Genomic DNA, 17,588 nt, shown 5'->3' with positions numbered 1-17,588 from the left:
TATCAGAATTTCATTCTGCCTTAAGTCTGAATAATACCCCCATTGTGTGTTGCACCACATTTTGCTTCTCCATTCATTTGTTGGTGGACATTTGTGTTGTTTCCTCCTCTTGGCTATTGTGAATAAAGCTGCTGTGAACACTAGGGTACGAGTATCCGCTTGAGTACCTGCTTTCAGTTCTTTTGAGCATATGCCTAGAAGTGAAACGGCCGATCGTATGGTAATTCTATGTTTAACTTTTTGAGGAACCATCGCATTGTTTTCAACAGCAGCTGCACCATTTTACATTCCTACCAGCAATGCACAAGGAGTCCAGTTTTCCAACATCTTCACCTACAGTTGTTACTTTTCCTTTTTTAAAATAATAGCCATTCTAATGGTTGTGAAGTAGAATCTCATTGGATTTGCATTTCCCTCATGGTGAGGTGGTGCAACTTATCATGTACTTATTGGCCATTTGTATATCTTGTTCGGGGAAACGTCAATTCCTTTGTCCATTTCTTCACTGGGTTGTTTGGAGTTTTGCATTGTTTAGCTGCAGGAGTTCTTTACATATCCTACATATTAATCTCTCGTCAAATATGTGATCTGCAAATATTTTCTCCCATTCTGTGGGGTATCTTTTCACTCTCTTGATAATGTCCTCTCATGCACAAAATTTTTAATTTTTTTTTTATTTAAAATTTTTTTTCAACGTTTATTTATTTTTGGGACAGAGAGAGACAGAGCATGAACGGGGGAGGGGCAGAGAGAGAGGAAGACACAGAATCGGAAACAGGCTCCAGGCTCTGAGCCATCAGCCCAGAGCCCGACGCGGGGCTCGAACTCATGGACCGCGAGATCGTGACCTGGCTGAAGTCGGACGCTTAACCGACTGCGCCACCCAGGCGCCCCCAAAATTTTTAATTTTGATGAAGCCTGATTTATCTATTTTTCCTTTTGTTGCCTGTGCCTTTGGTGTCATAGCCAAGAAATCATTGCCAAATAAAGTGTCACAAAGATTCTCCCCTAATTTACTCTTGAGAGTTTTATAGTTTTAGATCTTACATTTGGGTCTTTAATCCATTTCAAGTTCATTTCTGCATATGGTATAATGTAAGTGTCCAACTATTTTGCATGTAGTTATCTAATTTTCCCAACCCTATTTGTTAAAAAAAAAGATTTAAGTTTTTATTAAAAAAAATTTTAAACTATATTCATACATTTCCACATAAAAAACATAGTGAAAGATCTGGCAAGATATACACTATACTATCCTTTTTTAAGTAGGCTCCAAACCCAACGTGGGGCTCAAACTCACAACCCAGAGGTCAAGAATCACATGCTCTACCAACTAAGCCAACCAGGCACCCCTCCACTATACTATTAATAGTGATTACTTCTGGAAAGGAAAACAATCTGGGGAGGAAGATACACAAAAGCTACAGTTTTTGCTGTACATAATCTTATATTGTTTAGGTTATTTATAAGCCTGTATTTATATATTACATATATAAATTTTAAAAGATAGTTCTAGTGGGGATATTTTTCCTATTTGTCTTTAAGAGAAAGTTGATTGGATGTTGAAGCATGGGACTAGTAGGCCAAGGGTTGATATTCTGGCAAGCTAGAGGTCCAGATTAAATAAAAACTCTGAGGTAGGAGAACTGTAGCGTGGGAAGGAATTCGCAGATCTCAAGGGTAATGCTGTTTGTCCAGATAATCTGGCCGCAGCAATAGCAAATAGAGACAGTTAAGAAGACTCGGTCCTAATTCTTAACCTCCCGCCTACCCCCCAATCTCCCACCCTAATTTATTCCATTTTTAAGTCTCAGCTGTATTTGGATAGCATAGATTTTGCTGAAATATGTAAGAGGTAACTGAAGACTTAGAGGTCTCGGTAAACTTTGCCAGAGCAAAGCAGCCAAAGGTACAAAGAGGTTTTTATGCAATGGTTTTTTGGACAATGGCAAGTGGACTATTTTGACCAGACCAGAGGGTTTTCAGAGCAGACTGGCAAGGGGACAGGGGAAAAAAATCTTAATTTTACATTAGTTAGTATGCATTTTATTTTTTTTTAATTTAATGTTTGTTTATTTTTGAGAGAGAGAGAGAGAGAGACAGACAGAGTGTGAGTAGGTGAGTAGGGTGACAGAGAGAGAGAGGGAGACACAGAACCTCTGTGAGAGGTTCTCTCACAGAGAGAGTTCTCTGTGAGAGAGTTCTCTCTGTGACAGAGAGAGGGGGCTCCAGGCTCCGAGCTGTCAGCATAGAGACTGACACGAGGCTTCAACTCACGGACCGTGAGATCATGACCTGAGCCGAAGTCGGTCGCTTAACTGACTGAGCCACCCAGGTGCCCCAGTGTGTATTTTATTTTAGTTTTCACCCATGAAATATCTTTGGAAAGCAGTCTCACAATTGTATATAATAAATAAAATGCATAAATGACACATAAGTCTGAAGGAGACGAGATGAAGACAAGTAGACTAAGAGTACACTCGTAGTAGAAAGACATTGGCCTAAATAGGTGGTTTCGGTGGGGAAAGAAAAGAAAAGAATACATGGAGACTTGCTGCCCAGTGAGTCCCTGGACAAGACCCCTGGATAGTCAAGAAGTGTGAATATGGAAGCCTATGACTTTTACCCTCTAGTGACCTATCCACGACTGGCCCTCACTCTATTCCCTTTCCACCCAACACCCTGCCATTGTTGACCTTCATCCTACAGGGTTTTATATCCTAAGAGCAATTTGAAGGGCAACCTAGAAAGATATTCCTAGCTCTTCTTCTAGAAGTCAGTGTGGTTCTGAAAGTGCTCTGATGCTTTATGCTTAACAGCATTTCAGCAGCATTATATATCAGCTTCCTACAACTGCCTCCCTAAAGATATCAGTCTTCCCTTCTGATACACTTCTGCCCAGTTTCTTGGATACCTGGCTCTTCTTTTGGCCTCCCAAGTTCGGGTGCCCAGGATGGGCCTGGTCCTATGACCCAGTCAGCCGGCTAGTATACCTACTATGCTCTTGGAGATCATGCCATTATTGGTCAGAGCACACCGTTGCTGCTCATCTCCCTGACCTTGTACTAAACTAAGATCCATAATGAATGACCTATCCCATACAATGCCAGACAACTCAGCTGCCTGCACTCCAAAATTAAGTCCCCATCCCATCTTTGATTTGTCTCTCCAGATTGATAACCTGTGCCTGGAATCAGACAAGAAAGAGTTTGACTATTTTTAGCTTCCCGTGGCTGTTGTAACAAACTACCACAAACAGAGTGGCTTAAAACAACACAAATTAATTATTTTTCTGTTTTGGAGGACAGAACTCTGAAATGGGTCTCACCAGGCTCCACAGAGTCATGAAAATCCAAAAGTAAAAAGGAAAGAAAGCATCACTTAGAATGATGCACTGGTGTCATAGAAACCCCATAATTCCCAAAATTGACATAAGACCCTGTATCACGTGGCACTAGGACTAGGAATATGACCCTTAAAGACCTCACTAGGGCTAGAATAGCAGAAAAGATAAGCAAGAGTCCTCTCACACATTGTGTTAGTGTTGTGAAACTTCTTATCTCTTAACCCTAAACTGAATATCTGGGTCCATTGAATATCAATGGATTTAACTTCTTGAAGGAGAGCAGGACATGTAATTGTCTTAAAAAATAGCTGAAATTGGCAAGATGCCTTGCAATCACATATAAGAAACTTCAGCCAAGATAGAGATAAGGTACACACACATGTTGTGCTTTAAAACAGGGATAGCCTACCATAACTTCAAGTGTAATTTAAAAATCACTGGGGTGCCTGGGTGGCTCAGTCAGTTAAGCGTCCGACTTTAGCTCAGGTCATGATCTCACGGTTTGTGAGTTCGAGCCCCGCGTCGGGCTCTGTGCCGACAGCTCAGAGCCTGGAACCTGCTTTGGATTCTGTGTCTCCCTCTCTCTCTGCCCCTCCCCTGCTCATGTTGTGTCTCTCTCTTTCTCTCAATAATAAACATTAAAAAATTAAAAAAAAAATCATTATGTCGGGCTACAGCCAAGCCCATCACTAAGAACTGAAAGTCAACATTGAATAATGCTTCCCTGGGGCCCCTGACTGGCTTGGTTGGTAGAGCATGTGACCCTTGATCTCGCGGTTACAAGCTTGAGTCCCATATTGGGTATTGAGATTACTTAAACATAAATTATTTAAAAAAATAATAATGCTTCCTTTAGGTTTAATTAATGCAAGTACCACGTAGGGGATAATGTAATAAATTTTATCAATGATTGCAAACTATTAAAACTTTCCTAACATACTGGTTTTTAAAACATCAGAGTAACTCACACTGATGGAGCACTTGGGTAGCTCAGTTGGTTAAGAGTCCAACTTCGGCTCAGGTCATGTTCTTGTGGTTCATGAGTTCGAGCCCCACATCGGGTTACCATCAGGACAAAGCCCACTTTGGATACTCTGTCACCCTCTCTCTCTGCCCCTCCCCTGTTTGTGCTTTCTCTCTCAAAATAAACATTTTTTAAAAAACTATAAAAAAAGAGTAATTCACGCTCATGGTAACCTGTCAAGTAATACAGTGATGTGTGAAGAAAAAGTTAACAGTCTCTCCCTTCCTTCTCCACCCTCTTGGCTCAAAAATTTATTGAGTGCCTTTCAATGGGCCAAGCATGTTCTAGACTCTGTGGATACAGCAAAGAACAAAACAAAGTCCCTCCCACCATGGACTTACAGTCTAATGCAGGAGCCAAATAATGGCAAGTAGCAGCAAGTGTTATGAAGAAATATTAAGATATGTAAGGGATCCAGGAAGGCCTCTCTTAAGAGGAGACTTGAGCAAAGCCTTGAACAAAACGGAGTTGTAAACCGAGTGACTATCCAGAGGAAAGATGGCCCAAGCTAAAGGCGCAGACGTGCAGCTCTGTGAGATGGAATATGGTTGGCATACTGGAGAAATAGCATGAAGCAGAGTGATCAAGGAGCTGTTTTTATCCATCTATAGAAACCTTTGCATTTACCCTGTGTAGTTATGGTACCGACTAGATGCAGTTAAATTCATTTGCTTCATTTACCTTAAATTTTTAGGGATTTTTTTTACATTTACATTTTTTTAATTTTTTAAACATTTTTATTTATTTTTGAGAGACAGAGACAGCACGTGAGCAGAGGAGAGGCAGAGAGAGAGAGGGAGACACGGAATCCGAAGCAGGCTCCAGGCTCTGAGCTATCAGCACAGAGCCCGACGTGGGGCTCGAACGCATCAACTGTGAGATCATGACCTGAGCCGAAGTTGGAACTGAGCCACCCAGGTGCCCCTAAGTTTCCTTTCATAAATAGTTTGTGTGGAGGGGTCCCAGGCTAGCTCAGTTGGTAGAGCGTGCGATTCTTGATCTTTGGGTCATGAGTTCAAGCCCCACACTAGGAGTAGAGCTTACTTTAAATTTTGTTTTCATTTTTTTAAACAAATCAATTAAGACAAATGGTTCTCATGGTTCCAAATTCAAATCTACAAAGCCAAGAATTCCAGAAGAAGTCTAGCTTCTATTCTTCTTCCCTCCAACCTATTTCTTCTCCCACAGGTAGCCATCTATGAACCTTCTAGTTTTTAAATATAGGAAATACATTTGAATTCCTTCCGCTTCTCAGATGCAGTCACATCCCCCACCCCTCCCCACCCTTCCTTCTGACATCGATGGCAGCACAGTACAAAAATATGGAATATTTGAGTTTGTGTGGTGTTCTTGCATTGGCACCATGCTCATTTTCTCTATCATTATAATATTGGTATATTGGCATCTGTGCTGCTGAAATGAGCACTAAGAGATTAATATTTGACATGGATGGAAGTTTAGAAGCTGGACACTGGAGAGAGGTGGCTTCAGTAGGTGCTCCCATGGAGAACCTCGCGTAGTCAGAAGTCACCATGAAGATACCAGCTGCTGGCAGAAAAGAGCAAGTTGACTAGGAATGGACCAAAGGCATTGAAAAAAGAAGTGAAAGGGTAACCGCACACAGACATTGTTTATTTCACAACTCAGACTTGTGGCGGCTTCGGTTTATGTCCCATTCCCACCTAGACTAGGTTGTATCAGAGACTAGATCAATAAAGGGCTCTGGGTAATTTGGGTTTTCAGTGACTTCATTAAGCACATGAGAGTATAAACACAGAGTCCTTCATAGCACACAAAAATGTTTGAACAAATTCACGCCACAGATCAAAAAAATGTTCGTCAGTTTCTCTTAGATTGAACTTTGCAATACTAGAAAGACAAAGGCATTCTACAGATCATCCTTAATTTGAACAGAGACTACAATCTTAGTCGAAAGAGAAGAACAAAAAAAATTATTGCAAACTACTTTGTACAGACTAAATCCCTTATATGTTATTGAGCAAAAATTTATTGAGTGACTACTATATTTAACCCCGTGTCAAGTGCTGTGGAAGACATAAACATGAATTAGACCTAATCCTTGCCCTTGAGAATCTTACCATCTGTGCCAGTTATCGACTTACGACTTCTCAGCTACAAATCCATCCTTCTTTGCCTGGCTTCCCTATTCTAGAGCTGGACCCTGTAGGCATTTCTGTTTTGACAACTGGAAGAATGTTAGGTTTTGCCAAAAGAAGATGGTGGAAAGACCTCTGTGAGGCCAAAGCTGGAGGAAACAATTTTCTTCCCTCTGATGTGGATCCCGTGGATTGGTTTGCAAGAGAGGCCTGGTTATGCTCACCTCCGCAGTCCTCCTGGTTCACTTGTGGCAGGTGCCTCCAGCAAAGTCCGTCACCACAAGTAGACTATGAGTTCCTATGACAGCCATGCCCTCTCATCTAACCTCTACGTTCTTCTTTCTGTTCACTCTTCCTCAGCCAAGGGTGGTCGCTCTTCTGACAGCTGCTACTTCTGCACCCCCTTTACAATCCACTCTACCCTTCTTAGTAGTAGATACTTTGTATTGGTTAGCAATCTCTACGTTCAATTTTCCTCATTCAAATTACTAAACTGGTCTCTGTCTCCTGGCTGGTCCCTGTCAGATATACCACGGAATATGGAAAAAAGACAGACGTAAGTTAATGTAAATTCTGTGGGAAAAGAGCTATTTCTGCTGTAATCACAGCCCAACGACCAAAAAAACTTCAGAGATGTCGATTCATGGAATTATAGGTCAGTTTGTGCTGTGTTCAGCTGCATGTAACAGAAAACTGACCTCAGTGGCTTAAACAAATAGAGGTTTTTTCACATATGACATGAAGTCCATAAGTAGACAGTTAAAAGCAGCTCTAGCTGCTAAAAAAAAAAAAAAAAAAAAAAAAGTTAAGAACTCAGTCTCCTTTTAGTTCCCAACTTCTTCATCCTTACTGTTTGGCTTCTATACTCATGGGCACAAGATTGTTGCTTCACCTCCAGACATTGGATCCATATTCCAAACAGGAAAAAAAAAAAAAAAAAAAAGGAAAGGAAAAAAAGAAATGAGCCAGTTGAATCTACACCTTTTGTACACATTCTTAGAGGCAATACCAAGTGACTTTAACTCACATTTCACTGACCATTCCTAACTGTAAGGAAACCTGGGAAGTTCAGTATTTTTAAACTGCGGACAGTTCTTAGTTCTGTAACTAAGAAAGGGAGAACATATGTTGGATAGGCAAGTAGCTGTATCTGCCACAAATTAAATGAAAAGTGAGTAAATTACTTACTTATTTTTTTGTCTATTATTGAAGTACAGTTAACACACAATGTCATATTTGTTTCAGGTGTACAACAAGTCTATACAGTCTTCAGTGTTCGCCACAATACATGTAATCACCACCACAAGTCACCGTACAACATTATTACGATATTATTGACTATCTTCCCTATGCGGTGTCTGCTAGGCAAGAGGCAAAAGGGACCTGATCTCATATCCACATACTTATTCATTTTCTTCTCACATAAATAGTCTTTCTACATGAATCATCAACTGAGACATAAAATTGTTTTTTCCTCAATAACGAGCGACATCTTACCAGAAGAAAAAAGGATGGAATAATATTTACTGTATTAATATACTGTTCCATGTAACTCTTTAATATAAATTTTAGCCTGGACCATCTGGACTTCTGCGAGGCCATAAAGAAGTACATTTACGTTTAATTCCTTACTAAATTCTTTGGCGTCATTTAGTAAATAATCTATTCCACTACACTGGATGGCATGACAGTAGCTAAAAAAATTTGTAGAGGAGTCAAAAATGAAGTTTAGGAACAAAAATTTCTGCAGCAGAAAGTGATCAGTAGCCTAGACAGACCTGAGACTGTTAGGTTTTATATAAGGGGTGCCAAGAAGCGTTTTGTAAACATCATCCCATCTCATCCTAGCTCAAGTCTCAGTGAGGCACTTTTTTTTTTTTAATGTTTATGTATTTTTGAGAGAGAGAGAAAGAGACAGATTGGGAGCAAGAGAGGGGCAGTGAGAGAGGGAGACACAGAATCTGAAACAGGCTCCAGGCTCTGAGCTGTCAGCACAGAGCCCGACGTGGGGCTCAAACCCACAAATCGTAAGATCAGGACCTGAGCCAAGGTCGGACGCTTAACCAACTGAGCCACCCAGGCGCCCCTAAATGAGGCACTTTCTAACCAGCCCAATCTTTTTTCTTAAGCTATTTCCCTTATCACACACCACACAACTTAGTCCTAGAACATGTACTAATTTGTGTTTGTCTCCAATTCTTTATATACCTTAGTTTAATTTTTCATATACCCCAATAATAATGAAAACTCTTACATTTTTCTGTATACTCACTATGTTCAAAGAGAGGACCCAATATTTATCTGGCTTGAATGATCCTACAGAATTAGCACAGGTTTGGAGGTTTGTTTTCCTTTAAAAAAGATAAAATGAGGGGCATGTGAGTGGCTCCATTGGTTAAGTGACCAGCTACGGCTCAGGTCATGATCTCACAGTTTGTGAATTCAAGCCCTGCGTCGGGCTCTGTGCTGACAGCTCAGAACCTGGAGCCTACTTCAAGTTCTATGTCTCCCCCTCTCTCTACCCCTCCCCTACTCACCCTCTGTTGTCTCTCTGTCTCTCAATAATAAATAAGTGTTAAAAAATTTTTTTTTGATAAAAAAATAAAAATGATAAAGTGATAGCAAATTAAGGCCAATGATATGAAACAAAAATTTTAATAAGAAAAGCAAAATAGTTTTATAATAAAACCCAGAATATTTTTAACTCACATTTCTGATTTTCACTTCCACAAATAATATGTATATTTTTAAATCACACTAATGTGAGAATTAGTATTAAAATGAAAACTCTCAAAAGCAGATAACTTAAACATCTTTCCATGTGTCCAGGTTAGAAGTACCTTGCAATACCTTTTTTTTTTTTTTTTTTGAGAGACAGTGAGAGAGAACCCAAGCAGGGGAGGGGCAGAGAGAGAAAGGGAGAGAGAAAGAATCCCAAGCAGGCTCCACACTGTCATCCCAGAGGCCAACATGGAGCTCAAGCTCACGAACAGCAAGATCGTGACCTAAGCGGAAATCAAGAGTCAGACACTAGGGGCACCTGGGTGGCTCAGTCAGTTGAGCATCTGACTTTGGCTCAGGTCATGATCTCACAGCTCATGAGTTCGAGCCCTGCATCAGGCTCTGTGCTGACAGTTCCAGAGCCTGGAGCCTGCTTCGGATTCTGTGTCTCCCTCTCTGTGCCCCTAACCCACTTGCACTCTGTCTCTCCCAAAGATAAGTAAACATTAAAAAAAATTTTTTTAAATAAAGTCAGACACTTAACCAACTGAGCCACCCAGGTGCCCCCCCCCCCGGCAATAGTTTGAACAATAACAACCCCATTCCACCCCAGAATTTCAAGGAAAGGGGAGTCAGTGCATAAGACATGTGATTCTATCTGGTTTTCTCTGAGTTATGCCTGGAGTTCTGAACTGAAATTGCCCACATTAAGGTGCTGCTGCCTCCTAATTACTTAAAAACAATTTTAAAAAATTTTATAAGGGGTGTCTGGCTGGCTCAGTTGGTGGACCATGCAGCTCTTGATCTGGGGGTCGTGGGGTTGAGCCCTATGTTGGGCATAGAGATTAAAAAAAAAAAAAAAAAAACGATGCTACTGCCTCCACATGGATCTCAAAGGAGGAGTGAATATTTTGAGGACAATATCTTCTGTTCCAGTTACCTATGGCTGTGTATTAAACCACCCTAATTCTTAGTAGCTTCAAACAATAACTTTTTCAAGGTGTTTGATTCTGTGAGTCAGGAATTTAGGCAAGGCTCATTTCTGTTCTATGTGGTGTTGGCTGCGAAAACTTGATTAAAGCTAGAGAAGCCAACGTGGCCTCACTCACATGTCTAGGGCACCTCAGTTCTCTGTCATGAGGCCCTGTCCAGAAGGTTTCTCATCCGTCAGCCGTGTAACCCATGTTTCTTGATGTGATGGCTAGCTTCCAAGGAGAGAATGAAAGTTATGAGACCTCTTACTTAAGACCTAGTCCAGAATTCACACAGTGTCACTTCCAATGCATTCTTTGGGTCAGAGCAAGTCATAGGATTAGTCCAGGTTTGGGTGCCTGGGTGGCTCACTCGTTTCAGCATCTGACTCTTGATCTCGGCTCAGGTCATGATCTCACAGTAGCAAGCTTGAGCCCCATGTGAGGCTCTGCACTGAGTGTGGAGCCTGCTTGGGATTCTTTCTCTCCCTCCCTCTCTTGTCACCCCCCCCCCCCCCCCCGCTTGTGCACACTCGCTCTCTTTTCTCCCTCAAAATAAATAAATGAACTTAAAAAAAAAGATTAGCCCAGATTTAAGGAGAAGGGACACAGACTCCATTGCTTGATGAGTGGCAAAGTCCCATCGCAAAGGGGCATGCAGGGTAGGAGGGATTGCTGCACGTATATTTGGGAATGCTTGTCCATACTTTTCTTTATTGCACCATTCCTTTCGTCTCCAGGCCATCATCACTCAGGCTTATCAGGTACTTCCAAACTGTGAGGTCATAACGTAAGATGATTCTTTCCACGATTTAAGAAAAAATACGAAGAGAATTGAATACTTTCAAAGAAGTCCCCTGTGCATCATTGTGGTCTCACTTTACTCCTCTCAGAAGGTGCCGTTTTTCTTCAAACTTCCTCAGTGTAAATATCCACCCCCTATCAACATAGCTGGTGTCACCCAAGATCCACTTCTCTCTGTTACACACACATACACACACACACACACCATTCTCACAGGTTAACACACCTGTTCTTTGAACACCTCATATTCTTCATAAATACTTAAACTCTGGTAGAACACACCAAGGACCTATTATTGCCTCCTCTTCTAGGCCAGCTCACCTACTAATCGACATATTGACAGTTGGGAGCCTGGACTTAGATTGCACCTCTCCCTACCATAGGCACCTAACCCAAATACACCCTGGAAGTGATCCTCTTAGGAACCCTGGCTTCTCTCCTGCTTCCTCCTCCTCCTCAACAGTTACTGCTACTCATTTATGGCTGAAGAAATAGGAAGTTCCCTTACACCACCTCTGTACACAAATCCACTTAGGATAGTTTTTCCCTAAGAGAGTCTATTATTGAAGTATAGGATACGTGATGGTTAATTTTGAGTCAACTTGACTGGCCATGGGTGTGCTTAGATTAAATATTATCTCTGAGTATGTCTGTGAAGATGTTTCTGGATGAGATTAGCATTTGAATCAGTGGACTTGGTAGACTGTCCTCCCCAATGTGGGTGGGCATCATCTGATCCATTGAGGGTCTGAATAGAACAAAAGGCAGAGGAAGGAAGAATTTGTCCCCTTTTCCCCCATCTCACTATGGAGCTGGGACATCTCATCTCATGTCTGGCACTCAGACTGGGAATTACACTATTAGCCCCCCTGGTTGTCAGACCTTTAGATTCTAACTGAATTATACCACTGGCTTTCCTGGGTCTCCAGCTTGGAGACAGCAGATCATGGGACTTCTCAGCTTCCATAACTACATGTACTAATTCTTCCTAAATAAGTCAATAATTAATTAATCAATTAATCTCCCACTGGTTCTGGTTCTCTGGTGAACTCTGATGAATACAGAGCTTTATTTATTCTACTGTAGGCATCACAGGACACTACAAACTTCAGGTAAGAAGTAAATACTTGAGAAAATAAATGAATAATCTCTCTTTGAACTGTACGTGTGAATTTACATGAATTCTCTCTATTTTATGGCTAAAGATCGAGCCTAAAATGACTAGCATTCACGTGATTTTGAGCCATTTGTGTTTGAAGTTGGATCAGTGACACATTCTTATTCATTCTTCATGTGTTACTTCTGAGGGCTTCTCCCCAGGGTTGCTGCTAGATGATACTGAACCTTTGTGCTAACTAGAAAAAGGGTGATCCTCTGGGTGGATGTTGTCCCATGCCAACTCTCTAGGGGGAGTGGGTGTGATTTCAGCCCCCAGCTATCCCTTCAGCTCGTCATACTAGATGTTTAATCTTTTATGTTGGCTTGTATCACTGCTAGTAGTCATTTGTTAGAACTACTAAGTAAAATTTACAGAATTTTAGATCCACCAGAAGTTCAGTAGGAGCCATTTTTTTCTGAGACATTTCTGCATTCATCGAAGAAGATGATGTGTCCAAAGTTACCAAAAACAAGTGTTAAAGTTGGATGGGTTTTGAAAATACTCAGACTTTCCTTAGTCCCATGAAATACATCACATCCCTTACTTTTTCCAAGCAGAGAGCTGGAAGAAAAATTGACCTCCCTTACTTTACAAAAGGCAACTTTATGCTCAGTCACATAACTTTTTGATCTATTCACATGCTCATTCCTTTGTCCCAGTATTTCTAGGTCATGTCTTCTGTCGCCCAAACGATTAGCCATACTTCTGGAATACTTTTCCAGATTCCTTTAAAGAAATGTGCTTTGCTGGGACCTAATTTCGTCGGTCAAGCAGTGACTGAACTCCTTCCCCACGCACACAGAGAGTCCAGTTTCACAAAAAAGGAGAGAAAGACCGGGAAGGGGGCCCCTCCCGTAATGAAAGAACAACTGATTAAAAGGCCAAATCTCACAAGGTGCCAATTGAAAGAAAAAGTCACGCTATCCTCCGGCCAGCTCAGATCAAAAGGGGAACAACCTGTTCAATTCTCTCAGCCAGGGCCAATTTTCAATTTCTTCTTTCTGCTTCTCCTCCACCACCCCCTGCCCGCCAGCCCACCTGTGTGGGACTGTCGTTGTCCTTCCCAACTAGTTGCCAATAAAGTTGGTACAAAGTGACCTTGAGCGGCTTCCCTACTGCCCCGTTTCCCCGCCTTCTCCATCCGGGTGCCGCGGCGCGGATAAGAGCCGGACCGCGCCTGCGCGCCGCGCGCCGCTCCTTCGACCTCTGCCGCCGCAGTTGCCGCCGCCACCTCCCGGGAAGGTAAGCGGAGGGCGCGACAGCCGGGCCTGGCCCGAACGGAGCGGCGTCCAGCCGGGATCCATTCATTCTGCTGGTGCCTTGCTGGACGAGGGCCCGAGCCGACGGCGTGCTCCGGAGCCCGCGGGACGTGGGTGGGAAGGACGGGCCCTGGAGGGCACTTGACCTTAAGCCCCTTTACTTCCGCAGAGGGGAAGCCCAAGAGCCCACGTCGCCATTCACTCACGTCCTCCAGCCGCGCCGCCCCGAAGACTGTAAGATGTTCGCCTGCGCCAAGCTCGCCTGCACCCCCGCTCTGGTGCGTAGCCCAGGCTGGGCCGGGACGCGGAGGGCCGAGCTCTTGGCCCGGAGCGTCCACGTTGTTGAATGGGGCACGGCACACCAACTTCGGGGGACAGTTCACCCCTTCGCCTCTTACCCTCTGTGTCCTCTCCTGCCTTTCCTTCTGATCCTGGGGCACCTCGCTCGGCTCCTCCCCACCAGTAGGGCGGTGGGGCGCAGCCGCGGCCTAGTTGGTCACGCTTCGCTCGCTGTAGGTCAAACCCTCCTTGCAGCTAGTGCCGGAGCGGCCCCCTCCCCCACCTCCTCGGTGACTCTGGGGTTGGGGTCGGCGCGAAGGTTGGGGTGCTGTTAAGGATGCTGGGGGCCCCTGAGGCCTACTTGACCGCATTAGCGTTTTCCATTGCCTATCTGTAGGTCAAACTCGCTGCTGCAGAAGGAGGGACTTTGCCTCACCCTGTGTGGGCGGAGGAAGGTGGTGGAGGAGTCGAAAGTCTTTCTTCCTGCCTCTGGCTGTCATTTCCATAACCATTTTGGAGGCTTTAGGTGAAGTGAGGATGTGGGGGACTTGTCTTAGAGAATCAAGTCTTGGTTCTGAAGGGATTTTCTGTGACCTTAGTTTAGTGGACGGTCAAGGGCAGAGACGCTGGACTGCGAGACATTCCTTATGGTCAGAGTATTTCCCCGATGATTCGTACGTTGGTACAGAATTGCTTAAACTGCTTTTTTATTTTATAATTAACGGACATATAGGAATATCTTGGAAGTTGTGGGACTCATATTAACTGATGGGCTATTTTAAATGACAAGCTTTTCTAGCAACACTCTGATATACTTGTTGCTGCACCGTAAGTTTACTGAAGAATGTGGCATGTTTATTGCTGTTTTTCTGATCTGAGTTGTGGCACCACAGTAACTGAAAATCTAAAAATAATGCTTTCTTTGCACCAATTGTTCTTAGAAGTTTTATTCAGATTATTACAAATAGATTATGTACCACACTTTAAACTTTAATCAGCAACTTTAGAACTATTAAAATACCTTCATGGACTGAAAATAATCAAACAGCAAGATACCAGACAATACAGAAAAGTCATAAGCTCTCTGATTCATTTTTGCTGCTTGCTTTTTTAGAACTCCTGGTACAAGAAGGGTCATTGAAGTCTTGTCCACTGTTAATATTTGGAATATTTTTTTCATTCATAGATCCGAGCAGGATCCAGAGTTGCATACAGACCAATTTCTGCATCAGTGTTATCTCGACCAGATACTAGGACTGAAGAGGTAATAGCAGTAGTAATAGAAATTAAGTAACCCTACCAAGTAAGTCCTGTGGTTTTAATCAAAGGGGAGGAAAAACCTCATTTGTGAATGGTTTGAGAGCAGTCTTTTTCCACCCTTTTGTCAAAAAAAAATAGTGCAGAGGATAAGCCAATGAAAGGAACTTCTGTATCCAAAACTTACCTCCTTGAGTTGTCCAAGAAATGGAGTCCGTCTGTATATTTAAATATATGGTTTTGAATGCCTGTATTTAAGATTACACTTGCTACAGTTATTGAAAAGCCTGCCCTACCAAAAAGCATATTCAAATACACTGTCTCTTAATTTTCAACAGCCTTATAATAGATACTGTTCTCCCTATTCTACAGCTTTGGAATTATTCTAAACTCTTGATTTTTCCATTGTGCCACACCACCTCCTATTCAGACTCAGTTACAAAATAGAGAAGTAGCTACCATTTACAGGATAGTAATTAAAATAGCTACTTGTGATTATTGATTTGACCTTTGCCTTTATTTCCTTTTGTCTAGGGCTCTACGGTATTTAATGGGTCCAGGACTGGTGTGTCCCACCTAATCCAAAGGGAGTTTCAGACCAGTGCAGTCAGCAGAGATATCGATACTGCTGCCAAATTTATTGGTGCAGGTGCTGCCACTGTGGGAGTGGCTGGTTCTGGTGCTGGTATTGGAACAGTCTTTGGCAGCCTTATCATTGGTTATGCCAGGTAATTTCTATCACCAAATAAGCTACTTTAAGAGCATGCTTGACATAGTTGGAAACTTGGAAAACTAGTCAGATGATAAGTACTTTGTATTAAGAGCCAACCTGTGTCTTGCATTGTATTTTGAGGGCTTTGCATGCATGAGCCCACTTAACTCTCACAACACCCCTTGGAGATATACGCCAGGTTACCTGTGAGGGATGAGCAACGTAGAAATTACACTGATTGCCCAAGTAGCTAGTAAGTGTCAGAAAATAAATTTTAATTCTGACTTCAGAGTCTGTACTCTTGATCGTGAAGCTGTTTTTGGAATATAGTTAACAGCACAGTCTTTAGAAGTATCAACTTCCGTTTTATGTAAGACCTTATTTCTAAACTATTAGATCTTAAGAGCACAGAACATACTTTCCCAGGGATAGCAAATATGTCTGAACCCCTTAAAATGGATGAAGACTAACCATGTATATTGACATACAGAGTTAGCTTCCTACCTTTTCCCCATGTGATTAGGATTGAGGAGAAAGGAATAGCAAAGGCAGAAATAAAAAAGAGCTGGGCAAATACTTTTCCAGGACTCACCCAGTTTACAAAGATCCCACAGTAATAATCTGATTCTTTAGCATTTACCAAACATTCTGAAATTCAAATAATATTTCAGAGTAACAATTACATGTGTTGTGTCTCTTTTAGAAATCCTTCACTGAAGCAGCAGCTGTTCTCATATGCTATCCTGGGATTTGCCTTGTCTGAAGCTATGGGTCTCTTTTGTTTGATGGTTGCTTTCTTGATTTTGTTTGCCATGTAACAGAAATTACTGCTTGAAATGTTGGCATTCATATTAATTACTGATGTAATTCTGTGTATCTTACTGTGACTCCGAAAACTATAGTGTTGGTGTCATGGAAATGTACGTTATTTCCAAGGTCATTTCATTAAAGGTAAAAACTTTAATTTTTGCTGTGATTTGTACTTACCTAAATTTAGACCATCATAAAGAAGAATATGCATTCAGATAGATGCTGTGTAAGTCAGAGGAAACTACGGCTGTTGGCCCATGATGAAAAAGATCCAATTTCATGAAAATTCTCTTATATAGTATTCTGCATATTGTAATTTGTAGGGCTTTTGGTTATCCATATAAAGGAGAAATATGTGTTTTCAGCTTCTATGAAACATGATAAATTAAACCAAAATAGTTAATTGCTTGAGATGGTTTTGTGTTTTTAAGAGCTAACATGAGTTACAGGGTCTAGCAATACCTAGGAGCAGAATTACCTTCCAAGACTAACTTGGCTAGTATTACACAGCTGGATCTAAAAATAAATGTCAGCTTTTTAGGAATTGAAGTCTTGTTAAACTGGGGGGAGGGGTTGCTTTTCAGTTATGTCTCACGTTTAGCAATTAAGTGTCCTATAACAAAGTAGAGTTTCTAAGAAAATCTAATTAGCATCTAGTTTCTTACTTGAACAAGGCTCTCGTTAAAAACCAAATACCAAAAAGTAAGCTGAATTGGCTATATTTTTAAAGCCAAAGGTTGCTAAAGCATTGGTTATCACTAGAATTTGGGGATGCTAGTTGATTCAACAGTACTTTGTTTCTAATACTACATGGAGTATGTTAAAGAAGAATGTAGAAATTGTACCCGTAAGATTTGATGTCTAGATCTTGGGAACCAGTTGTGGAAGGACAAGGGTATGTGCATGACACAAGTGCCACTCCCTGTCCTAGGAACTTAATGTATCTTAGGTAATTTAGTCCTCGATGACAATCTTCCATAAATAGGGAGGAAAGATGAAGAGAAAAAAAAGCCCAGAGGGGTTAATTCCCCAAATCACATAGCCATTAAGTGGCAATGTCAGGGTCCAGATTCAGACCTTCCTTGATTCCAAAGCCCATGCTTTGATTTTTTTTTTTTTTTTTTTTTTT

At 41.8% G+C, this 17,588-nt stretch overlaps 1 protein-coding gene across 1 annotated transcript; it reads left to right on the top strand.

The window, feature by feature from the left end:
* The first annotated feature begins 13,273 nt into the window (after positions 1–13,273).
* Positions 13,274–16,870, top strand: ATP5MC3 (ATP synthase membrane subunit c locus 3). Its single transcript, XM_040475447.1, has 5 exons — positions 13,274–13,384; positions 13,571–13,679; positions 14,867–14,944; positions 15,472–15,665; positions 16,353–16,870. Exons 2-5 carry the CDS (start codon positions 13,641–13,643, stop codon positions 16,465–16,467), a joined length of 426 nt encoding a protein of 141 aa, XP_040331381.1. The 5' UTR covers positions 13,274–13,384; positions 13,571–13,640; the 3' UTR covers positions 16,468–16,870.
* Positions 16,871–17,588: the final 718 nt, after the last annotated feature.

This window comes from Herpailurus yagouaroundi, unplaced genomic scaffold (assembly GCF_014898765.1).
Source record: "Herpailurus yagouaroundi ecotype Mexico unplaced genomic scaffold, PumYag 140, whole genome shotgun sequence".
NCBI classification, from domain to species: domain Eukaryota; kingdom Metazoa; phylum Chordata; class Mammalia; order Carnivora; family Felidae; genus Herpailurus; species Herpailurus yagouaroundi.
This window is presented reverse-complemented; position numbering and strand designations above follow the sequence as displayed.

Excerpts from the sequence above, each read along its gene's own strand:
- ATP5MC3 (XM_040475447.1), top strand. The coding sequence starts at position 13,641 with ATGTTCGCCTGCGCCAAGCTCGCCTGCACCCCCGCTCTG. Across the intron at positions 13,680-14,866 it reads TCGCCTGCACCCCCGCTCTG|ATCCGAGCAGGATCCAGAGT; the intron begins GTGCGTAGCCCA and ends TTTCATTCATAG. Across the intron at positions 14,945-15,471 it reads CAGATACTAGGACTGAAGAG|GGCTCTACGGTATTTAATGG; the intron begins GTAATAGCAGTA and ends CCTTTTGTCTAG.